Here is a 21,323-nt window from a genome sequence, read left to right as displayed (position 1 = left end):
AATGTACCACATTAATCTCACTCTATACAACATTATATTTCACACATGTGTTCTCTGAACCTGCCTTTTCTAATCAGAATAAGTAATTCAGGGCATAAAGCTACCTCTCTGTACTGCTTCAATCCTGAGAAAAATAAACACAAGTTCTTTTCTCTGGCTTTCACCACAGTGAAATCCCTGTTACGATGTAACTTCAAAATTAACATAATTTCTCCACTGATCGAGATTTCACAAGAAGCTCCAAACTTGCAGAGATTTTCATTGCTTCTATTGTAAGTCACTGTTGCTCATTTGGAAGGATTTCCAATTTGAGAGAAAAACCAGTGTTCCAGTGAGAAAGAGCATGTGAGACTTTCTCTGAAAGCAAAAACATACTGAAATAATGTAAAGAAATGTTGGGCGTCAGAGCTCTGGAAACAGAAAGTACTAGACCTTCTGGGGAACCAGAAATAATGACTGTATGGACCAAGATTTCTCTGCCTCCCAGACTTGAAATATTCTGTGCTCCCTTCTCCTTGCTCCTTCTCTGATCCATCCACCACCCTCCTCCCTCTCACACGCCGTGCCACTGCTTCTCCCACTCAGGCACATTTAACTTGTCAGGCTGTTCCATCTTGTTCTAACACTTGCCCTCACACTTACAAGAACAGTTGATAACGCTTTTAAAATCATCTTCAATTATTTCTTCTCTTTCTCCCCTTTGACAGACTGTGAAGGAGGAATCACTTACTTTGCCAGCTGTAAACCCGTTAGTGACGCCACAGAAGTCTGGAAACACGCTGGATAACAACCCGCACAAAGACCTCTTTGGTGCTATCTCTGGCATTGGTAATGCTCGCTGCTTGCATTTGCTTCTCTCTAGTTTAATTTTGAAAGTGTCTTTAATCCAATAGCTTGTTAGCATCTCAAACTTTTCTATTAAGACGTTGAAGTCTGAGTTTCTGCTGTGAATATTCTTTTCCTGGTTTTGATACTTAGCACCTAAAACACCTCAACTCTGCACTAAAATAAGGATCCCAAAATTCTCATGAATTCCAAATATGGTACATTTAATCGCATATTTGTAGTTTGCTTTTTGTTAATGCTTAAGTTAATTTATCATTTTAAGTCTTCAAATTGGATTGTTTATACTGTAGAAAAGGAATATCTTTGTAGGGGTGTGTGTGGAGTGGATAGGATTTATTCATAGTGATAGCAGTTTAGATGAAATGTGACAGAGTAATTTCTGAGGAGATAGTGGTTTATGGCTAGAATGTAATCCTAAAATCGGTTTTCTAAAATCTTCTTTCCTAGAATATTTTTTCTGTCTGAAATAATGTAAGAGCAGCCCCCATGAGGAAGAAAACAGATGGCATAAATCAAAATTAAAATTTAGTAGTTTCTCTATAAGTAAATGCCTGAGAAATGTACTTATTAATATTCTGACTAATTGAGCACCTGTGCAACCAGCTCCTTTGTAAAGATAATGGTACAAAAAATGCGTATCTTCACAGAGTTGTTACAGATACTCACAGGCATATTCTGTCTTTATTTCTCTCCCTCTCTTTACCATACTTAGAATAAACAAAGCGTCCTGCTATGGCTAGTGCTTAGACCTCCAAATAATGAAACTAAGTCATAGGGCAGACCAAAGGGCAGTCCTTTTATCTAATTAATTTGTAAGACTGTTGTTCATTCTGAGTTTATGTCCTTGCCTTTTGTGTTGTTGTTGTTGTTGTTGTTGTTGTTAACACACTATTTCGTGTGGGTGATGGAACTGGGCAGAGTATAAAATTGGAAACCCCACACCAATGCCCGTATTTTTCCTACAATACCCATACCAATTCTTAATGTTACTTATGTTTCTGTATATTTTTCATAGTTAATACTTACCGCATTAGGTGTCATGAATCAGATTAAATAAGTTAATTCATGCAAAATGCTCAGAGCATAGCCTGGCCATGGTGTTCCCATTGCTTTTCTCCTGGGACCTTCACTCTGTCTTCTTTGCCCTGCGCTACCCACACGCCCAGCCGCTGCTCTGGGAGTGGGGAAGGGTCTGTTTTTGGAGGGTTTTGTCTGCAGCGGTTCACAGCACTGGCTTTAAAGTCAGACAGTTGTGGCTTTGGATCTGGACTCCACCATTTTCTAATTGCCGTGGGCAGGTGTCTCTCCCCTTCACCCTGTGTCCACATCTCCAAAACAGAGTCCTGGTGAGGGATGAAGAGCTCATATGACATGTGCAGTGCTTGGCATAGTAAACACTCAGCGTTATTATTTGACCGCCGTTACAACAAGCACAATTCTGTAGCATTATTAATGCTTTGTAATATACTCTCAGTAGCCAATTAGATGAGTCCTGGGGCCAAGGAATGCATTGAAATCTCTATAGGATTCAAGACTTGATGGAAATGATCAAACTAGAATGAGGTGATGTTTCGACTCAGACTTTATTCTCCAATTCCACATTCACCTTGTTAGGGTTTGGGATGTCTTGAGATGTAAAGATGAGCCTTTGGGTATCTTTGGCACACCTCAAATCACGTAAATGGCCTTCGATTACTCTATGGCAAAGTCATAAAGAGTACTTGAGACTGAGTTAGTCCTTTCACTCTTTCTTGAATTTCAAGATCTGAATCCACTTTTCATAGGACTTCACCACAACAGAGTTGTTTATACTCAGGCTTTATCTGTATTTCTCTCATCTTTAAAGACTTAAATCCTTGTTCTTTTAGAAATGCCTTCCAGAAAAGCCCCTACCTTTGAACTGTGTTTACTAGTTGTTTTCCAGTAGCTTTAGCAACTTCTATTTATCAAGGCGTTTCCAGTTAATTTTACTCCCAGTGGTTATCCTTCAAGAGCAGACTTAATCCTTACATCTCTATTTAGAAGAAATCTTGTTTCCATGCATATTGAGAATGCGCCCTCAGCAGTTTTTTTTTTAATGTCTTTGGAACATGGTGCATGAAAATATCTAAAACTGATTCATTGCCTGGATAAAAACTACTCTGAGATTACATTCATTTGAAAAGGCACGCGTTCTTAGGTTCAGGGCGCCTTTTCCCGCCTACTCAATGTTTTGTGTTGGGCTGACTGTACAAAGAGGAGAGAGGTGAACTAAACTTCTTTTCATTTTACTTATGTGTTGTTTAAGATTTTTAAAATTTATGCACTGGGCCAGGACACTAATTAGACACACAAACACACACACAAAACTTCAACATAGTTCTACTAAGCATACTGATTTTGATTTATTGCATTTCCATCTGCTTGCCTTAGATTAGGATTCTAGTTCTGGAATTGAGCCTAAAACTCTGAGAATTTAGGGTCTAATTTTGCTTTACTGAGAACCTCTTTCTCTTGATCTCTGTGTGCTACATTGAATCAAAAGTCCAGGTATACTAGGAGGAATATAATTATAATTTTGGTCATAATGTGTATTTCTTTTATCTCTGAGTATAGAAAAAGGCTCATAGTTTTTTCATAGGGTTTTTACCTGCACCTTATGATAATCAGTCATACGGTTTCTGTTCTGGGGAGGTGCAGCCTGTGGCCAATGGTTTACATGTTCCAGCCTTCACTTACATTTTCAAATTCCCCTGCCTCTTCTTTTCTTGATTATAATATGCTGAATCAGATTCAGGGATGGTGGTGGGTAACCCTGAGTGTTAGGTATGGGGATGGATTACCTTAGAAGTGTCTTGGTCCATGGCAGCTCATTTGCATCCTGAAATCCAAAAATGGCCAGCCTGTTCTGAGGTGCCGGGTAACGGCATCTCCAGCTTAGGTGTGAAAGGCTGTGCTTACAGCATGCTGGAGCACAGTGCTCCTCATGCAGTGTGCACAACCAGCCAGGGCTTTCAGGGGAGCACACACCTTTTGGTTCAGCACAGAATTTACAAGTCTGAGATCTTATCTAAGCAGGATTAAATCTTGTCTAAGCAGGAAGTCAGTCTATTACTTTTAAAAATTCCATAGAACCGAAGTGGGGGCTGATTTCTGCCTCCAAATGCTGTTTTTGCACGGATATGACAAATTTTAGTTCCAAGTTAGATTTCCTTTCTGCTCATAACTGTTTATTGCAGAGAATCCCAAGCATTCTCAGTTCATAGCACCCTTATTATCATTTTCATGGAGTCCCAGGCCAAAGGAAACACCTAACAGTTCTGTTTATTAGGCCAAATAACTTAATAAGTACTTGTATCATAACAACTTAGTAGGCATTTGAAAAAATAAACATAAATTTAGAGAAGGAACTTTTGTTTTATTTTTAATAACCACAGCTATTACTAATGGGATGTGTCTGCCTGTTGGGCACTACCCAACTTCTCACATTTGGAGCTGGGTTGCTCCCTGCCATCCTCATTTCCTGTTCCACATTGATTTTCACCCAGTATTTGCTTTTTATCATAGCAACTACCAAATACCCAGCTTCACAAAGACATGACATCATCGAAAGGAATGTAGCATAAGCTAACATTGAAACTGCAGTTTCCAGCAGTCGAGTATCATGGTGTTTCTCTCAAAAGTTTAAAATATCTCATTAACACCCCTCTGAGTTTTCTAGGGCACCTCACTGTCCAGTTTGAATACTGGAGGTTTATTGTATCGTTTAATTTTTTCATTTGATAGTTGTAGGTGGATTTATCTTTTTAATTTTTTAAAGTCTTCCTTCTCTCCTGTTCTGAAACACTCTGTGCTCCTTTAGTCTTAGCAATCAGAAGTGGTTTCTCTTAGATTGACTGATAGTTACATCTGAATGTTTCAGATTAAAATTCATTTTTATCTCAGTCTGTGGGGCCTGGTTCTTTAAAGGTGAGGTAAATGAAGGCAACTCTTGAGCCAGCTTCCTAACAGAAAAAGTAAATTCCACAAAAGCAGTTTCCCTTAAATTTCGGTGCTTATCTTTTTAGTTCTGTTTCACCAAATCTTTGGTCTTGGCTTAGCTTCTCCATATACGACTTCAACTCCAAACATCAACAGTGTGAGAAATGCTGATTCAAGAGGATCCCTCATAAGCACAGATTCGGGAAACAGCCTTCCAGAAAGGAATAATGAGAAAAGCAATTCCCTGGATAAGGTAATTTATTTTCATGGAACATAAGTTCCTTGTAACTAATAGTAAACATGCTTCGTGTTCTAGTGTTCATTAAGTGTGACCTTTTTTAAAAAAAACAACTCGGGGCCGACCCAGTTGCTTAGTTGTTGGGTTCATGCACTCTTCTCTGGCAGCCCAGGGTTTTCGGGTTCAGATCCCGAGTGCAGACCCACACTGCTCATCAAGGCATGCTGTGGCAGCGTCCCATATGCAAAGTAGAGGAAGATTGGCCAGATGTTAGCTCAGGCACAATCTTCCTCACCAAAAAAAACACAAAAAACAAACCACCAAAACACGCAACTCAGTTAACCTGGGGTGGATGATCAGAGTATTAACTACGGTTGGAGTCCATTCTCTGAAACCCCTGATTCCTGTTTCCAGGATCTCAGATCAGGGTAGTGTTTACAGTGGAGCACCTTGAGCGGGTAGGAAATCAAAATGCCACTCACTTAGAATCCCTATGGTCTGTATTCCAGAGAATACCATTTATAACCCGGTTATCCATCCAGATGGACCTTGGGTCCAGAGCCAGCTCCAGAAGAGATTAATTGATCATATAGTTGATTTAGGGATAAGGCTCTATTTGAAATCACTCCACTCACACTGTACCCCCCAACCCTACCCAACACACCCTCCTCATATTTACTCTTTTTTCTTGAAATAAGTAAGGCTCAGACTATTGGGAACTTTGTAGGAATGGAGAAAGCTTGGATTTAAACCTGGAACCATAATAGGTTCTAGGTCAAGGTCTCACCTTAGCCACTGTTGTCCTAGTTTATTTCAAGTTATAGGCAAGCACATGTATCAATAAACAGGTGAAGCACTTAGGGACGTATTCCTGGTTCTCGGAAACGTGGAAAACCTCCTTCCTCAGCCTCAGGTTTGTATTCTCATCACTCATTTCCATGGCTGGAATTGACACGATTAGCCTTAACTGCAGTTCTGTCGAGGCGCAAAGCATCTCAGTGCAGGTGTGTGTCATGACCTGTTGAACTTTTCCCTTGACCCCGACATGCCTTCGTGTGTAGAGGGAGAAGCTGCTCAGAAGGCACTCTGCTTGTGTCATACGCAGTGCTGCAGAGGATGAAGAGAGCTGCCAGTCAGCCAGGAAAAACCGGGTCACTGTGGATTTTTCCCTTCTAACGATTCCGCCTTTGCCAGAGGAAACTTTGCATGCTGCACCTTCCCTCCCACTGCAAGAAATACTGAATTCTCCTAGCGGCTCTGATGAAGTGGGTGGGCAAGAGGATGCATCTGCACTACAGTTTTGCCACTAATTGGACCTGTATTTCTTTCTTAAATGAAAATATTCTTGTGTTATTAATTAAGCCTGATTATTGTATATACTTTTTAAATTGTCCACCAGTACCTTAAATGAAAGATATTTTTTCACTGATCTTTCTTCTTTGGTATTTGGCAAAAATTTTTCTGATTTTGATTGGCAGTGTAACTTTAAGGATTTTTAAATCTCCTGTGTTTTTATCACAAGATGAGATTCTGGTTCCTTTTTTTTTACGTGAACCTTTGAACACGTGAACCTTCTGTCTAGTGGCAAAACTGCCCTCACCCTGCGCCCTGAGCTTTCTCACGTTTGTGACGTTGATCTAAGCTGATGACGGAATGACCTCATCAGTTTAGGGTCTTTGGCAATGCTGTGCTGAGGTGTCCCTATTTGTCCCTGTCGGGCACCTGCCCATTGTTTTCTCCCAGTGGTACCCCACGATGTCAACTGAATGAAATGACTCAGCTCCAGGCTTTTGTGGCTGGTACTCAGCAGCACCATAGACTTAATTTGCTGTTTCAGCCACTGACATTTTCCTGAGGATATGGTTAGTTCTTCAGTATCTTTTGAATCATTTCTGTGTTTGATCCTAGCGCACATACTTTTTTGCATGAGGTTTTACTTCACATTTCAGAACCAAGCTGGTAACTAAAACTACGGTTACCCAGTTTGAAAGGTTTCTGCCTCTGGCTTGTCTCTTAGGAAGAAAGTATGCAAAGGAGACAAGCCAGAGCTTCTATGGAACAGCACTTCTGCATACTCAGTAGAGGTGTGCCTGTAGTTTGTCGACAAATTATTTATACCTTCCAATTTGTATGATTTGGCTCAATTCTAAGAATCTGTCTCTTCCAAGAGAGAAGAGTGAAACCAATTTTGTTTTACCTGTAATGAAAAACTACCTGTATTTACTTTTTTAGCACCAACAAAGTGGCACTTTGGGAAATTCTGTGGTTCGCTGTGACAAACTTGACCAGTCTGAGATTAAGAGCCTGCTGATGTGTTTCCTCTACATCTTAAAAAGCATGTCTGATGGTAGGTAAAAATGAAGATTTCTGTTTTACTTTCCTTATTTCGGTATTTGGTTTATTTTTTGTTTGTTTTCTTTTTCTTCTTCCCTTTGGTTTATTTTTTTTTAATTGTAATTGGTTGAAAGGATATAAGGATTTGAAAGGATTTTCTTCCTTGTTTGAAATGCCTTGTTCTAAATGTAGTAGAAATAAAAGCCTTGATTTGGAACAATATTTTTATAAATTATATATTTTAGAAAATGAGTTCTAAAATGTGACTAGACCTATTTTTAAAATTTATATTAAACTCATACCTACCATCTTAACTAAAAGAGACAGAAGCAGGTAAGTGAAGTAGCTTTTAATTTTTTTTATTTCATTGGTCCGAACAAACTTACTGGCAGCTTGCGTAACTTTACTGGTCAGTCTCTTGAATTAGAAAATATAGTGTTGGGAGACTTGAGTGTGCCTTCCATTCAAAGTATGTGAGACATTCCCAGCTTTCACTGGAAGCAAGGTGTGTTATTTTAGTTTTCTAATGGAAATAGTGGTATTATAGTGATTAAGTTTCTGATTAAGGGTTTGACAACCACATTTTTCTTTTTTTTTTTTTTTGAGGAAGAGTAGCCCTGAACTAACATCTACCACCAATCCTCCTCTTTTTTGCTGAGGAAGATTGGCCCTGAGCTATCATCCATGTCCATCCTCTCCTACTGATATGTGGGATGCCTCCCACAGCATGGCTTGATAAGCGGTGCATATTTCTGTGCCTGGGATACAAACCGGTGAACCCCAGGCCGCCAAAGCAGAGCACGTGAACTTAACTGCTACGCCACTGGGCCAGCCCTGACAACTACATTTTTTAATAGAAATGACCACATCCATTAATGCTTTATCTGAACCACATAAAGCTTGTAAACATCCATGACAGGACACTCTCAGCTCTGATTGTGTGATATAACCAATCACGTGAAATTGTGCCATGCTACAATGTCACATTTCTTATCTTGGTCAAAATCTTCTTATTTTCCCTGCAAGAAATTAGAAAGTGTACTGTGAGCTTCATTAAGGTTGTTGAGTGAAGATGAACTCTTTTGAAAACACAATGCCACTTTTTGAGAACCTGAAGACCTGTCTGGTGGCAGTAGGTGTGGGCAATAAACATTCAGTGGAAGGTATTTCTGCCTGTGAATAGTATTTCTTTTCTATCGAGCAGCATTAGCGAGCTGACCTGAAACTCAGATGTTGGGAACATTTTTAAGGACAGCATGCCTGTCCTTAAAATAGTTCGGGACTGGGTTGTTTTATTCTTCTAGCAATTTGTTACTTTAAAATAACTGTTTGAAAAAAGAACAAATAGGAGTTTCCTTGAATGATGACCAAATATGAAAGCACTGGCACTTATTCTGACGTTTAGGTTATAAAGTTAAACTTCTTCTCGTTAAGTCAGAAGTTCTACGCTTTACGTCATGTAGTGAGTTTTAACCAGCATTGTAATCCTGTTTTTCTTTTGTTGAAAATTTTCTTTAAAATCTTTTGTTTCAAATATTAAATATGATATACAACTAAAACATAACTGCTTTTTAAAGTCAAATATTTCAGAAATTTTGCATTAAAGTTAAGGTTGCCTTTTAAAGTCAGTCTTTGGAAGACCATGCACACAATTTAAAAATGCAGCAACCGCTTCAAAACAGTTTTAGAATATCTTTTTTTTTTCAATTGCCTTCAAGTTGTCGACATTTTTTCTTTTATGATTAGAATTTTTTTGTGTATCTTGTTTAAGAAATCTTCACCTACCCCCAGGTGAAAATATCCTCCTATGTTTTCTTTAAAAGCTGTATCATTTAAATTTTCACATTTAAATCTAAATATCTACCTAGAATTGATTTTTGTGTGTGGGGTGGGGGAGAAATTGCCTTCAGAGAGTTTACTAGACAGGTGACCAGAACCAATTGTGTGACTCTGTAGCTAATACTTTCCTTTATCCCACATTTAACGAGCACCTTTCTACATGCTGGCCCCCTGGCTTTCTGTGCATTCTTATGCCTCCTACCTCCTTCATTAGAGGTTAGCTCTGTCTTCCCCTCTCCTCAGTTAATAACCTGAGCACAGAGCAAGAGAACGCTATGTTAGTGCTACTTTGCTGGCTGGCCAGTTCTGTCTGGTGTGTGCTATGAGTGGCCACAGGAGTCTGCAAGTTGACCCTGAGAAGCCCTCCAGCATTTATTTGGCTCCCTGGATTCTCACCACACCAGGACGTCCAGCCTCAAGTAACCAGAGTCTGTCGCCCCTGGATTCTAAACTCAAAACCCCTGAGAGATAGAAGCTCCCTGACCCACCCTCATTACTGGTCTAATAGGCCAAACGTGGCTTTCAAACCCAGGTGCACTTGATTTAAATCCCCATTCCACCCGGATTCTTTAGGCTGGTAATTGGGAGAATTACTTAACTTCTCTAAGCCTGCTTTAGCTCATCTCCAAATGGGAACTCTCTGCCTCAGATCATAGTGAGGATTCAATGACATGATTTATGTGAAATCATGAGACCACAGTGCCTGGCCCAGAACAGATACTCTGTGTATGTCCCACGGCTTCTCCTTCCTGTCACTGTTCTTGTTAAGTATAGAGTAGAAATCCATGGCCATGCGTCTTCACAAGCCACCAGCATCTCTGCAGCCACCCTCTCACTCATCTCATGCCCCAACACTCAGTGGTTTTTTTCACTGAGAGAATCTCTCAACCTCAGTGTAAATTATAAAAATGCAGAAATGTTTATCAAGTTATAGCACTCTTTGTGCAATGCTAAATGGTTAAGAGGCATACACAGAGAAGAATGCTTCATGTAAATGAATTTTTAGGATTTTAGAATTTGCCTTAACTGAACATATACCCAGTTGCTTTTGATGAAGAGTAGGTGTGAGTTCTTAATCACGAGTACATTGTACCATGGCATTGGGAAACAGGAATTCTCATACACTGCTTGTTTGGAGGGCTGTTTGGCAATATCTCTCAAAAATTTAAATGCATATACCATTTGACACAGCTATTTCACTTCTTAGATTTTGTCCTATAGATGAAGTTGGATGAGTGTGCAAAGACCCAAGTATAAGGATGTTCATCAAAGCATAATTTATAATAGCAAAAGATTAGGGGGGAGAAAACAGTAAATGTCTATCAGTAGGGGACTGGTTAACTCAATTATAGTGTATACATGGAGACGAATATTATGCAGCTTGGAGAAGATTGAGATAGATCCAGACCATATTATTGAATTAACACTCAAAGGGCAAAATGGTGTGTGTAGAATGCATGCTTCCATTTCAGCATGTGTGTGTGGAAGGGGGTACTTATGTACATGCAGGAGTTTTTAACAGATTCCCTACTCGAGAGGGATTCTGTAGTAGGTAAAGAGAGAGCCTGACTTTAGATTGTATACCTACTTGTATTCTTTGAATGTTCTAGTCCATTTAAGAGTGCATTATGTATAAGTTAAAAATGTACTATATTGTGCAAAATGATATATGATGAAATTCAAGGTCAAGTGTTCAAATGTAGCTTCTTTAAATTGAATAAGCCCATTGTATATGTTATCTAGTATAGATTGGTCACTATAGTTTGTCCTTTGATCAGCTATAATAGGGCGTAGGGGAGGGTTTAGAGGCCTACAGTCTGAAATTTCTTCCCATTTCATAATGTATGTAATATGCCTCATGATTCTGACCAAATAAATGTTCACTTTCCAGATGCTTTGTTTACGTATTGGAACAAGGCTTCAACATCTGAACTTATGGATTTTTTTACAATATCTGAGTGAGTAATTTTGTTTTTGCTCATTGCTTCTTGATTTTTCCTGGCTAAAGAAGAGTTGTGAAGAATACTGTGTAGTTGAACCAGAAATGCAGCATATGCACATCTACACTTAACTTCTTAAGCTCTTTCTCCTGGACCTGACCCCAGCACCTGCTCTCAGGAGCTCATGACCCAGTGGGCATGACCAGCCCTAAATTATTACATATGTGGTTGTTATAGATGAGAGGTAACTGCTTATGTATATAAGCCATTTTAATAAAATAGCAGAAAATTTATTAGCCAAATTTGGGTAGATCCTACATCTCTAAGTTGAATCTAACTTTACTCAAGCAGATGCAGAAACTGAGACAGAAAAATTGCTATAATTTAAAAATATATGATAAGTAAAAGTGAAATCTCCCATATTATCTCATTTTATCTCTTCAGTCTAAATTTCTGATTTCATTTAAGCTCTTTGCTTTTAGAAACATGAATCCACAACCCCTTACCCAAAACTGCTGGGGCCAGATGATTTTCCAAATCCAACATTTTTAGATTTTTGAAAAAATTACATATAGAGTATATTTCATAACACCCCTGCAGGATCTTAGGCAGCACCCTGCAATCAAACACGTTATTATTTCTGCAGTAAAAATTTATTTCTGCAGTACTACACTTGTTTACGATAACTGGGTAAATCATGGCAGTACGTAGCTTTATGTCAGTTAGTTGGGGTTGTGATTTGCTGCCAAATATGTTTGCACAAACTCAGTAGGATGCCTGTGGTATTCAGAGCTTTATACATTTTGGAATTATGGTCTTGGTTCATAGTCTCATGACCACTTCCTCTGCTGAGTTAAAGGTGGGAGTTGTCATGAGTGAGACGGGATTCAGCACCAGAACTTACTAGACATTATTTTAACTGCTTCTTATTAAATAAATGATATTTTTAAATAAATGATATTTTTAAAAAAGCAATGTTGTAACTATATTAAAACAAAACAACAACTACACACTTGATGTCTGTAAGGGACCAGTCCATTTACTTGAGCCAAAAGAGAGAACTCTTTATAACAGATTTGAATGAGGATGAATAAGCGACTTGGAACAGTACATGTGATTTCCATCATAATTTCTCAGGCAAACTGCCTGGAGTAAGTGTCCAAACCCTGAGTTGATGGATGATCCTGTTGATCTTGGGCCTTTCTGAGTGGCTCCATCACCCACCACAGCACTGATGGCAGTGTGGTATGGAACCTCCCTTGAAGGTTATAATTTTTTCTGGTTTTAGAGGGACCTTCCAGAGAATTTCTGAAAAGCAGAAGTAAGGGGCTAGTGGTAGACCAAAGAGTTTGTTGAATGTGTTATTGTTGATGGATTTAAGTAAAACAATGTATTGAAAATAATTTGATCTCCCTGTTTCCCTGACAATCTTTTATCCTGTCTGCAGAGTCTGCTTGCACCAGTTCCAGTACATGGGGAAGCGATATATAGCCAGGTACTGTGGGGGTTTCTGCTGGAAGTCTTGTATCATTTTCTGTATTGCTTTCTGTATTACTTGGATCCAAATGTGTGGGAATGTCGTCTGGGTGATTGGCAGTTGAATTCTCATAAACAACCAGGAAGACAGTTGGCAGGTCTTTGGATTGCTACCAGAAAATCTGGGAGCATCTTTCGCCTACATTCCTGCGTTCCTTCTGTCCGTTCTGTCACATGCATATCTCTTGGAAAGATTTTCCTTCATGGCCTGTTGCTGCACTTCTATACTTCCCTCCAAATTCTTGCTCATGCTCTGTTTTTTCTGTCTCCTCTCCTGTTCCTCTTGATTCTCCTTCCTCAATCAATGATTTCTTTTCCCTCGTTTTACTTTTTAAAAGTCATTTTTTACCATTCTGCCTCCCAACTACAAAAATACTAATTTCTCATCTAACCAGTTTCCTTCTTTCTTAATGAAAGACTGTTTTCACTTCATCTCAAATTTGTGTGGACTTCCACAAAAACCATCTCTAAAACTGAGCCTTTTCTCCTCTTATGCTGAATAAGCTGACCATGCACTATGTTTTTGTCTGACCGGATCTCTTTGTTGAGGATCGTAAATCTTCACTGCCCTGTCCCAGCCCATGCTCTCAGTTCCACATCAAGTTGGGGGACAGCTAGATGCTCATTGCAGATGTGCCCCCAGGCAGCTGCGTCTGTGGAGGTGTTTGCTCGGAGCACGTCTTGTCATTGCCAAGTTCTTACTCCTGCCTGTAGCCGTTCAGGGTGTCCATGTTTGGTTTTTTTCTGTGTTGTGTATTCTGTGATAATATATATATGGGGTCTTGGTCTAAGTATCATATTTTTCTATTATTATTTTTAGCAGTTTAATTATAAGTAAACATTTATGTTTTTAAAAATGTTTAAAACTTAGTTGTAGTTGAGATTTTTTCCATTTATACTTCCGTTTTATAGCAATGAAATAGGGAAGAGATTTTGAAAAGACTTCCTATTTGAGCGTGAAGATTTCGCTTTTTATGTTAACATTGTTCTTTTCTTGGTATATTTGAGAAATTTTCAGAATTATGTTTTATGTTAAATAAAAGTTTGTATTTCCTTTTAAAAAGAGCAGATTTAGAGAGAATATTTTATGCTTTCCTCCTATTAATGTTTTCTATTTTTAATTGAAATATGGTGGCACTTAAAGTTTTCTAATCTTAATTCTTTTATTTTTTATCATGAGTAATTTTTACATTTGAGTTTTTGAGTACCAAATGCAAGTATATACAAGGTGTTCTTATACGGTAATACTTCTCATCTTGACTTTGCCCCATGAAGATGGGCAAACAGTATTATTTGTAACAGAAAGGCACTGTGCAGGCGAGCTTCACACCCTTCTTGTGGTAGCTATCGCCTTCATCACAATATAGCATTTGAAAAATGTTGTGCAAAATAGAATAAAATGCCACAGAGCTGAACATGGTGAATGTGGGAAGCCGAAGATTTCCACCTGAACAAAATATTTTACAATTGAGTTTGTGAAATAGGTAACTTCTTTTTTCAATGGCTATAAATTTAATTGTTTTTAAAGAAAATCTTCTGACTTCGTAAGCACCCTGTATATATTTGCATATAAAAGTATGCTTCATTGGACTACCTTAAAAATAGATAGGCATAGGAAGGAAGTGGAGGATGGTATTCCTTTGTTAGGTGCACTGTGTAAAGACGTGCTCTGTTTTATAGAAAATTGCCGTGGTCTCTGCTGTATGTGAAAAAGATCCCAAACGATGATTTAAATGTTGTCAGTGTTTGCCATCCATGGTGGTCCAGTTTTATGAATACTGCGCCTTCTCATTGTATCATTTCGAAATCACCCAGCAGCATGCTGCCCAATGATACTCCATGCATGCCCTGTTCTACTTCACACAATAACACCATGAGGGAGACGGTTGGCTATGGGATGGGGACAGGTGTCATTCCAGCACTGGTCTCATTTTTCATCTGCTCTGGTGATGGTACACAGTAGGAAGTTAGCTGTTTGATTGCTAACCCAGATCACTTTTCTATTTTCTTTACTTGACTGCTGACAAGTTTAACAAAGTGTGTGGCTCTTCTCCTTCCTGCCTGGGTAAGAATGAAGGTGTTAAAACTGCCTCATATAATCAATCCCTCCCTTTGCGTGTTCGTTCTGTGTTTCTTCCAATGCATTATTTTACATTCATGCCTTGCTTAATGACAGGGATACATTCTGAGAAGAGCATCAGTAGGTGATTTCATCATTGTGCAAACAATAATAGTGTGTACTTACACAAACATAGATGTACTTATACTCTTAGGCTACCTGGTACTAATTTTATGGGACCACCATTGTATATGTGGTTCGTTGTTGACCAAAACACATCGTTTTGTGGCGGCATGACTAATTAAAAAAAATTTTTGCTCTTCAATAACATATGTAATCTGAAAAGATTTGTGGTGTTTGGCAGTTGTCAGAATGCTAACCTTTAGCACCACATTGGACTGATGCTCAATTTTTTAAAAAGTAGTGTCTCTAAAGTACTTTTTAAAGCTGAAAAGTTCTCTGCTTTGGCTTGATTTTTGCTTCTTTGTTGTCAGGTGCTTTGCTGTGAACTCTGTAAGAGCTGCCACCTGTTTGTGTCTCTGGCTCATACAGCCCCAAACAGGCTCTACTGCGCTTGGTCCGTGTGTGGCCAGTCTCCTTTGTGCTGTGTCCTGGCCTCACTAACGCTCCCCCGTCTCGCTGCAGGGTAACAAGTCTAACTTTGCTTCTATCCCATTTCACTCATGTTGCAGGAACCAGGAGGGGTTGGGACCCATAGTTCATGATCGAAAATCTCAGACATTGCCTGTTTCCCGTAACAGAACAGGAATGATGCATGCCAGATTGCAGCAGCTGGGCAGCCTGGATAACTCTCTCACTTTTAACCACAGTAAGTCCCATGACATACCATCGTAACAGCCAGCCATCTCATGTGACATCTCAGAGGGGAGAGCCCTAGGCCACACCATACCACATCACCAACTTGACTTTTCTTCCAGCTCAAAGCAAGTAGGATGAAGAGCTCATGGCGCAGTTCCCTTCCTTGGAGGAGAATGGCATAGTGTGGAACGTGGTCAACTACGGCACCAGACCTAAGAGCGCTAACCCCTTTGCCCCAACCCCTCCGCTTGCTATTTTTAAAACAAAATTTGACAGATTTGATAGCCAAACATTCTCTGATATTTTTAATTTAATATTTGGATTCATTGCCTATAGCCAACTTCTCATTGGTTTCTCTCCCTGCAACTCCTGAGAACATCTGGGACGGATTCCTTTTACCCTCCTGATCCCATGCATGTAATTGACCGAGTGTCCACATCTGACATTCTGGCTCTGAATGTGTGATAAACCTTAAACTTCTGTGAAAACATAAAGCCCGTGAATCAATTTGTGAGGATGTGGAAAAGCCAATAACAAAGTGACTTTTTCTGTGTTTTCAGTGTGAGAAAGATATCAAGTGTGCTTGGAATTTCTGTAGACAATGGTAAGATTTAATCAGGTTGATGTCTGCTTATGAGGCCGCTTCACTTGCAAACCAAGACCTTTTTGTTCATCCTGCCTTCCTAACTATGGGGCTTTCTAACTTCACAATAGAGATTCCGCCAAAACATGGGAGCATTTTTTTTTTCAATCACCAGAGGGGACGTGGCATATTTCATCTTCTTAAGGGTTTCTCAAAGCAGAAAACCTAAAAGATGCCAACAATGTAGCACTTTAAACACTAATGTGATCATTTATAGTAAATGCCATTTATGCTAGTGGTGTGTTCTCTGAATTGCTCCATCTTTTCTCCAAGCATGACATAGCTATTGTTCTATCTAGACAATTATTTGTTCTCATTCCAAGTAATTTCTTTAATATATGGTTATTAATATCTTGTCATCATTTCTAATCTTAAGAATTCCATTCACTGTGATTTCCATACCTCTTTCTTAATGCAGGCTAAGAGTAAAGGCAATATTCCCAATGCCTTAAATTGATAATAGTTCAAAGTAACAGGGCTGGGGAGTCAAAATACAGCAGCTTCCCACTCTTCTACCCCAACAAAGTTAAATGTAATGGGTATAGTCTCTCTTTATAAAATTCTAGACTTAATTTAAATCAATATTATGTCAGTCTGGCACATATTGAATCATCGGTAGCCTTCAAATGCTAGTTCTGAGTTTTGTACTTAGCTGTGGAATGTACATTAGTGACACATCTAAGGCTGTAATTCTTGATTTTTCAACATCTTGTCTGTTAGGGTTTTTTCCTAGCTCTGCAGACAAGGGATTGAAACAAAGAAAACAAGGAGTTTTGTTATTTTTCATTTTCATTTCCTATTTAGCAAGCAGAAATTAAATTCCCAGTATTGTGCAGGACCTGCTACACTGCCTTAGCCCAGATACTTTTTAATACAGGGACTGTCTCACAGTCAATTGAAGTGAATGCTTAAACTTTAAAGCACTTAAAAAAAAATCAGTAGCAGACCAAGGCCCTGCCTCCAAAGATAATCATTTAGGAAACACAGAAAATAAACAAAAATAAAATGAATGATTAACACACGCATAAATAACCTTAATCCACTAAGAGATGCAGCAGCTCCTCTCACTGCAAATGGATTCCGCTGTGATGGCTTCAATTGGAGGAAGGAGACAGCTGGCTGTGTTCTGCTGCCAAAAACCATATTGTTAACATGGTTGATTTCCATTCTCTCTCCCTGCTACCCACAGAGAACTCCATCCTTCCTGCCTCTCTCCTCTTTCATCCTGTAGTTTTTGCTGTAGTCAGTTTTCAATGACACTATCCTCAATCAGAGTTTCTCCTTCTGCTTTCCTGATAAACAGTGTGTAGCCGATTCTTTTAGCCTTCGCCTGTGTTCCAAATTGGTTCAGATACCTCGAAGTCCTTGAATCTTCCCCTAGAACTCAGTCTTCATTTACATCTTTAATTCTGATTATATTTTTGGGTGGCTTCAGCCCTTCCCTCCATTAGCTATTGAGCTCCAAATTGTCAACTTGGTCAAAATCCACAGAGGAAGGAGTGTATACTGTATGTATCCATGTGTATGTGTGTGAGCATGTGTATGTATGCATACATACATGACATTTTACATCTACCTCAGTATTTTATCAGAAAATTATAGCCATATATGTCTTTAAAAATATTCCTATTTAACAGTGAATACAGTACCTTCTGTTGGGCCAACCAATATGACGTAGATCCAGTAAATGAGAAACTTGCCAGGATGCCAGAGTCTAAAGTGAATTTATTTTAGAAAAGAATAAAATAGGAAGAGTCCTCTATGCACCTATATTTTTAATTTCCTCTTTGGGTAGGAAAGGCTTTGTCAGACCTCAGCTTGACCAGTAGGGGGCAGCAGATGACCACGAGAAACTTAATCCAGTGGCGGCCAAGCTGCACTGTCTCCATCACCCATTAACAGTAGGACATGGGGAAAAGACACCATATGCATTACATGTATAACTCTAGCAGGGACTAAAACTCTTGGGTTTTGAGAAGAAATAATGAAAATGACAAATCCCACTGTGGCCAAATAGTCTTTAACTATTTTTAAAACACTAAAAGGATAGAGGTTGGTTTTTTGGGTTTTGCCCAGGTATATGAAAAGTAAGTGTTTACAATATGAAGACATTGACCTACTTACTGTAAAGTGCACCCATTGTGTATCAATAGAAGCTATTTGTGTTAAATGAAAAATTGAGTATGATAGCTACATGTAGAATATTCTATATAAATCATGTTATGGGGGAGAACTAAGTGAAACATGTTTGCAAATAAGTGATACATTTGCAAAAAATATAAAATAACACTTTGTATTTACTCTGATCTTCTGGATTGTTATAGGGATATATTCATTTGCATGATAATTCATGTCATGCAAATAATTCAGGGGTGCAATGGGGGGAAAACCAGCCAAGAGGTAGAAATACTTGAAGAAAACCTGTATTTCCTATAATGCAATATAAGAAACAGTTTGAGATCACTGGATTGAGTTGCAGAGAATTAGATTTCAGGTCAATGTGGGAAAGCATTTTCTAGCTGAATTGCCCATTAGCTAGTATGGGCACTTGCACTTGGACGTGTGAAAACTGGGTGAGGACCCATTGGGGATATAGTCCAGGTCACTTCAGCATCATATGAGGAGTTGGAGAAGATGGCTTGTGAGACCCCATCTGACTCCAGAATTCTTTGGTACCTATGAAGTGGGAGTAAGAAAATGAACACAGATGATAATTAAATTCCTTTACTATGTATAATATTGAATTAACATGAAAAATGCAGAGAATGCATATATCCTCTGAAGTAAAATTAGTATTTTTCAAAAGGCTTTAAGCATGGACAATATGTCTTTTAAGATAGTAAAATAGGCTTGGATGCTTTAATCTCTATATTCAAGATAGTAAATGAAATGTTTGTTTATAAAGCCACATTTCCTGATTTTGAGACATGTTTCCTTGATTAAGAGATACATTTTTGCACATTTGCTAACATTTCTGAAATCATGGTATATCTCACAGTTGGATCAGATCTGTCTTACAGATATATTTTGCATGTTACATCCAGTGTAGCAGTCTGTCGTTGATTGGTGCTTCTTGCAATTGATAGAGTCTCAGAATAGAGAAAGTCTGGCATAATGCCTGTTTAAAGTCAGTCTTTTATTATTTTTAATATCCTTAAAGATTAAGGCGTATAGTATACTTAAGCCAAGTATCTTCATAGTTTGGGTCTATATCCCATACTAGGTACCATTTTTCAGACACAGCTAAACATTAGGTTGAAGTGATCTTCAGAGAAGAGAAAGCAGATAGCATAACCATTTTTTCACATGTAAACTATGAGATTATAGACTATTTCCACAAATCATTTTGAGCATATTTGTTTTCTTGGTGTGTGAATCAGAGGGAAGACAGCAAATCACATGATTTTTTGCCCTGGGATATTATTCCTTATTCTCTACTCCTTACCTATCTGTGAGGAAACCCACCTTTTTTTTTTTTTCTCACCTTTTTTTTTTTTTTAAAGATTTTATTTTTCCTTTTTCTCCCCAAAGCCCTCCAGTACATAGTTGTGTATTTTTAGTTGTGGGTCCTTCCAGTTGTGGCATGTGGGATGCCGCCTCAGTATGGCCTGATGAGCGGTGCCGTGTCTGCGCCCAAGATTCGAACCGGCAAAACCCTGGGCTGCCGAAGCGGAGCGTGAGAACTTAACCCCTCCGCCACAGGGCCGGCCCCAGGAAAACCTGTTTAGCAATAAAAGTAGGATGGAGATGAATAATAGACTGTGTAGAGATTGATCAGTCTGATATTTTGCATAAATATGTGTAGTTAGTGAAAGCTGTAGACCATGAATTAATATATCCAGGAGACTAGGTCTTCTACATGTGCGAAATTCTGTTAGCAAGAAGATTCCTTCCCATTTAGTATTTCTACTTTTCTCATAAAAAGTATTATTTTTCTGGATTCATATTATAGGCCAGAGAAAAAACTAAAAGTGAAAACAAGAATTCTGGTTTCATAAAGGGTGAAGGCAGGGGCCTGCCCCGTGGCCGAGTGGTTAAGTTCACGTGCTCCACTCTGGCGGCCCGGGGTTTCGCGGGTTCTGGATCCTGAGCACCGCTCATCAAGCCATGCTGAAGCTGTGTCCCACATAGCAGAACTAGCATGACCTACAACTAGAATACACAACTTTGTACTGGGGGGCTTTGGGGAGAAGAAGAAAAGAAAAAAAAAGAGGAAGATTGGCAACAGATATTAGCTCAGGGCCAATCTTTAAAAAAAACAAAAAGGTGAAGGCAGCTGTTGAAATGGGAGTACTTCCTATGAGAATACGTATCTGATTCATTTTTCTAGCCCAAATGTCCTCTGACATTCAGAAAAGGGGAGTGGCTTGGATCAGGCTTCTGTCCTTCCCACCACATCACCTCTGGTCTCATGGCAATGGAGAGGAAAGGATAGTGTACAGATGTGGTCAGCATTATTAAATCGAGCTGTTCAGGCAACAGGAATTTATAAAACAGAGTCAGGTTGATTAAGTCTAAACAGCAGATGACATTAGAGGGAAAAAAATCTCATCCCTGGCCTGTGAGTGTTTAAAAGATTTGGGGATTTTAGAACCCAAATTGCTTATCTGAGTGACAACAGAATGAGAACTGTGCAAATGTGAGCAGTGAGTCCTAAGGACTCTGAAGAACCCTTGACATATATGTCAACAATGGCACATCCAGGAAGTCCTTCCCCTCTCCCTGACCAGCCTGGGTGAAGGCCATCAGTGACCCCTGCCCCAAGGTACCATTGCCACCTAGTGGAAGTCATTAAGGTTAACATCTTCCTTGCCTGGGTCAGAATCCATTTAATCAGCTTCAAAAGTTTGCTGACTGTTACTTTAAAAAATTGCTGTGTCCTTTAAGACTCCTTTCTTGGATTTACCAGCTTGGTTTCCTTTACCTGTTTTGGCCTGTAACATGGTGACCATTGATTAAAGCTTTCCTGCGTCCAGAGCTTTGTTCCACAGTGTCCATGGGAGATGTCACTTGGCGAATTATCCAAGCAGTCTCTACCACTCACAGAACCTCTCCATGCTGCCACTTATTTGGGGAGATTTTTAAAATAACACTAACTCAGGAATCCTG

The 21,323-nt window shown here is 39.1% G+C and overlaps 1 protein-coding gene across 42 annotated transcripts in view; it reads left to right on the top strand.

Annotated features, from left to right (window-relative positions):
* DOCK9 (dedicator of cytokinesis 9) overlaps positions 1-21,323 on the top strand; it is a 273,386-nt gene that overhangs the window by 205,740 nt on the left and 46,323 nt on the right. For 19 of the 42 annotated variants that reach the window (XM_070520061.1, XM_070520067.1, XM_044779774.2 and 16 more), the window contains 6 exons: positions 708-828; positions 4,926-5,059; positions 7,277-7,391; positions 11,109-11,175; positions 12,605-12,652; positions 15,445-15,581. In XM_070520061.1, the coding sequence (XP_070376162.1) occupies positions 708-828; positions 4,926-5,059; positions 7,277-7,391; positions 11,109-11,175; positions 12,605-12,652; positions 15,445-15,581 (622 nt within the window). Of the gene's footprint in view, positions 1-707; positions 829-4,925; positions 5,060-7,276; positions 7,392-11,108; positions 11,176-12,604; positions 12,653-15,444; positions 15,582-16,131; positions 16,176-21,323 lie in introns of all 42 variants that reach the window. The other 23 variants (XM_044779778.2, XM_070520090.1, XM_070520088.1 and 20 more) reach the window with 2 other exon arrangements.

Source organism: Equus asinus, chromosome 11 (genome assembly GCF_041296235.1).
Source record: "Equus asinus isolate D_3611 breed Donkey chromosome 11, EquAss-T2T_v2, whole genome shotgun sequence".
In the NCBI taxonomy this organism is placed as follows: domain Eukaryota; kingdom Metazoa; phylum Chordata; class Mammalia; order Perissodactyla; family Equidae; genus Equus; species Equus asinus.
Note: the sequence above shows the minus strand (reverse complement) of the source record. Positions and strands in the feature narration are given on the sequence as shown.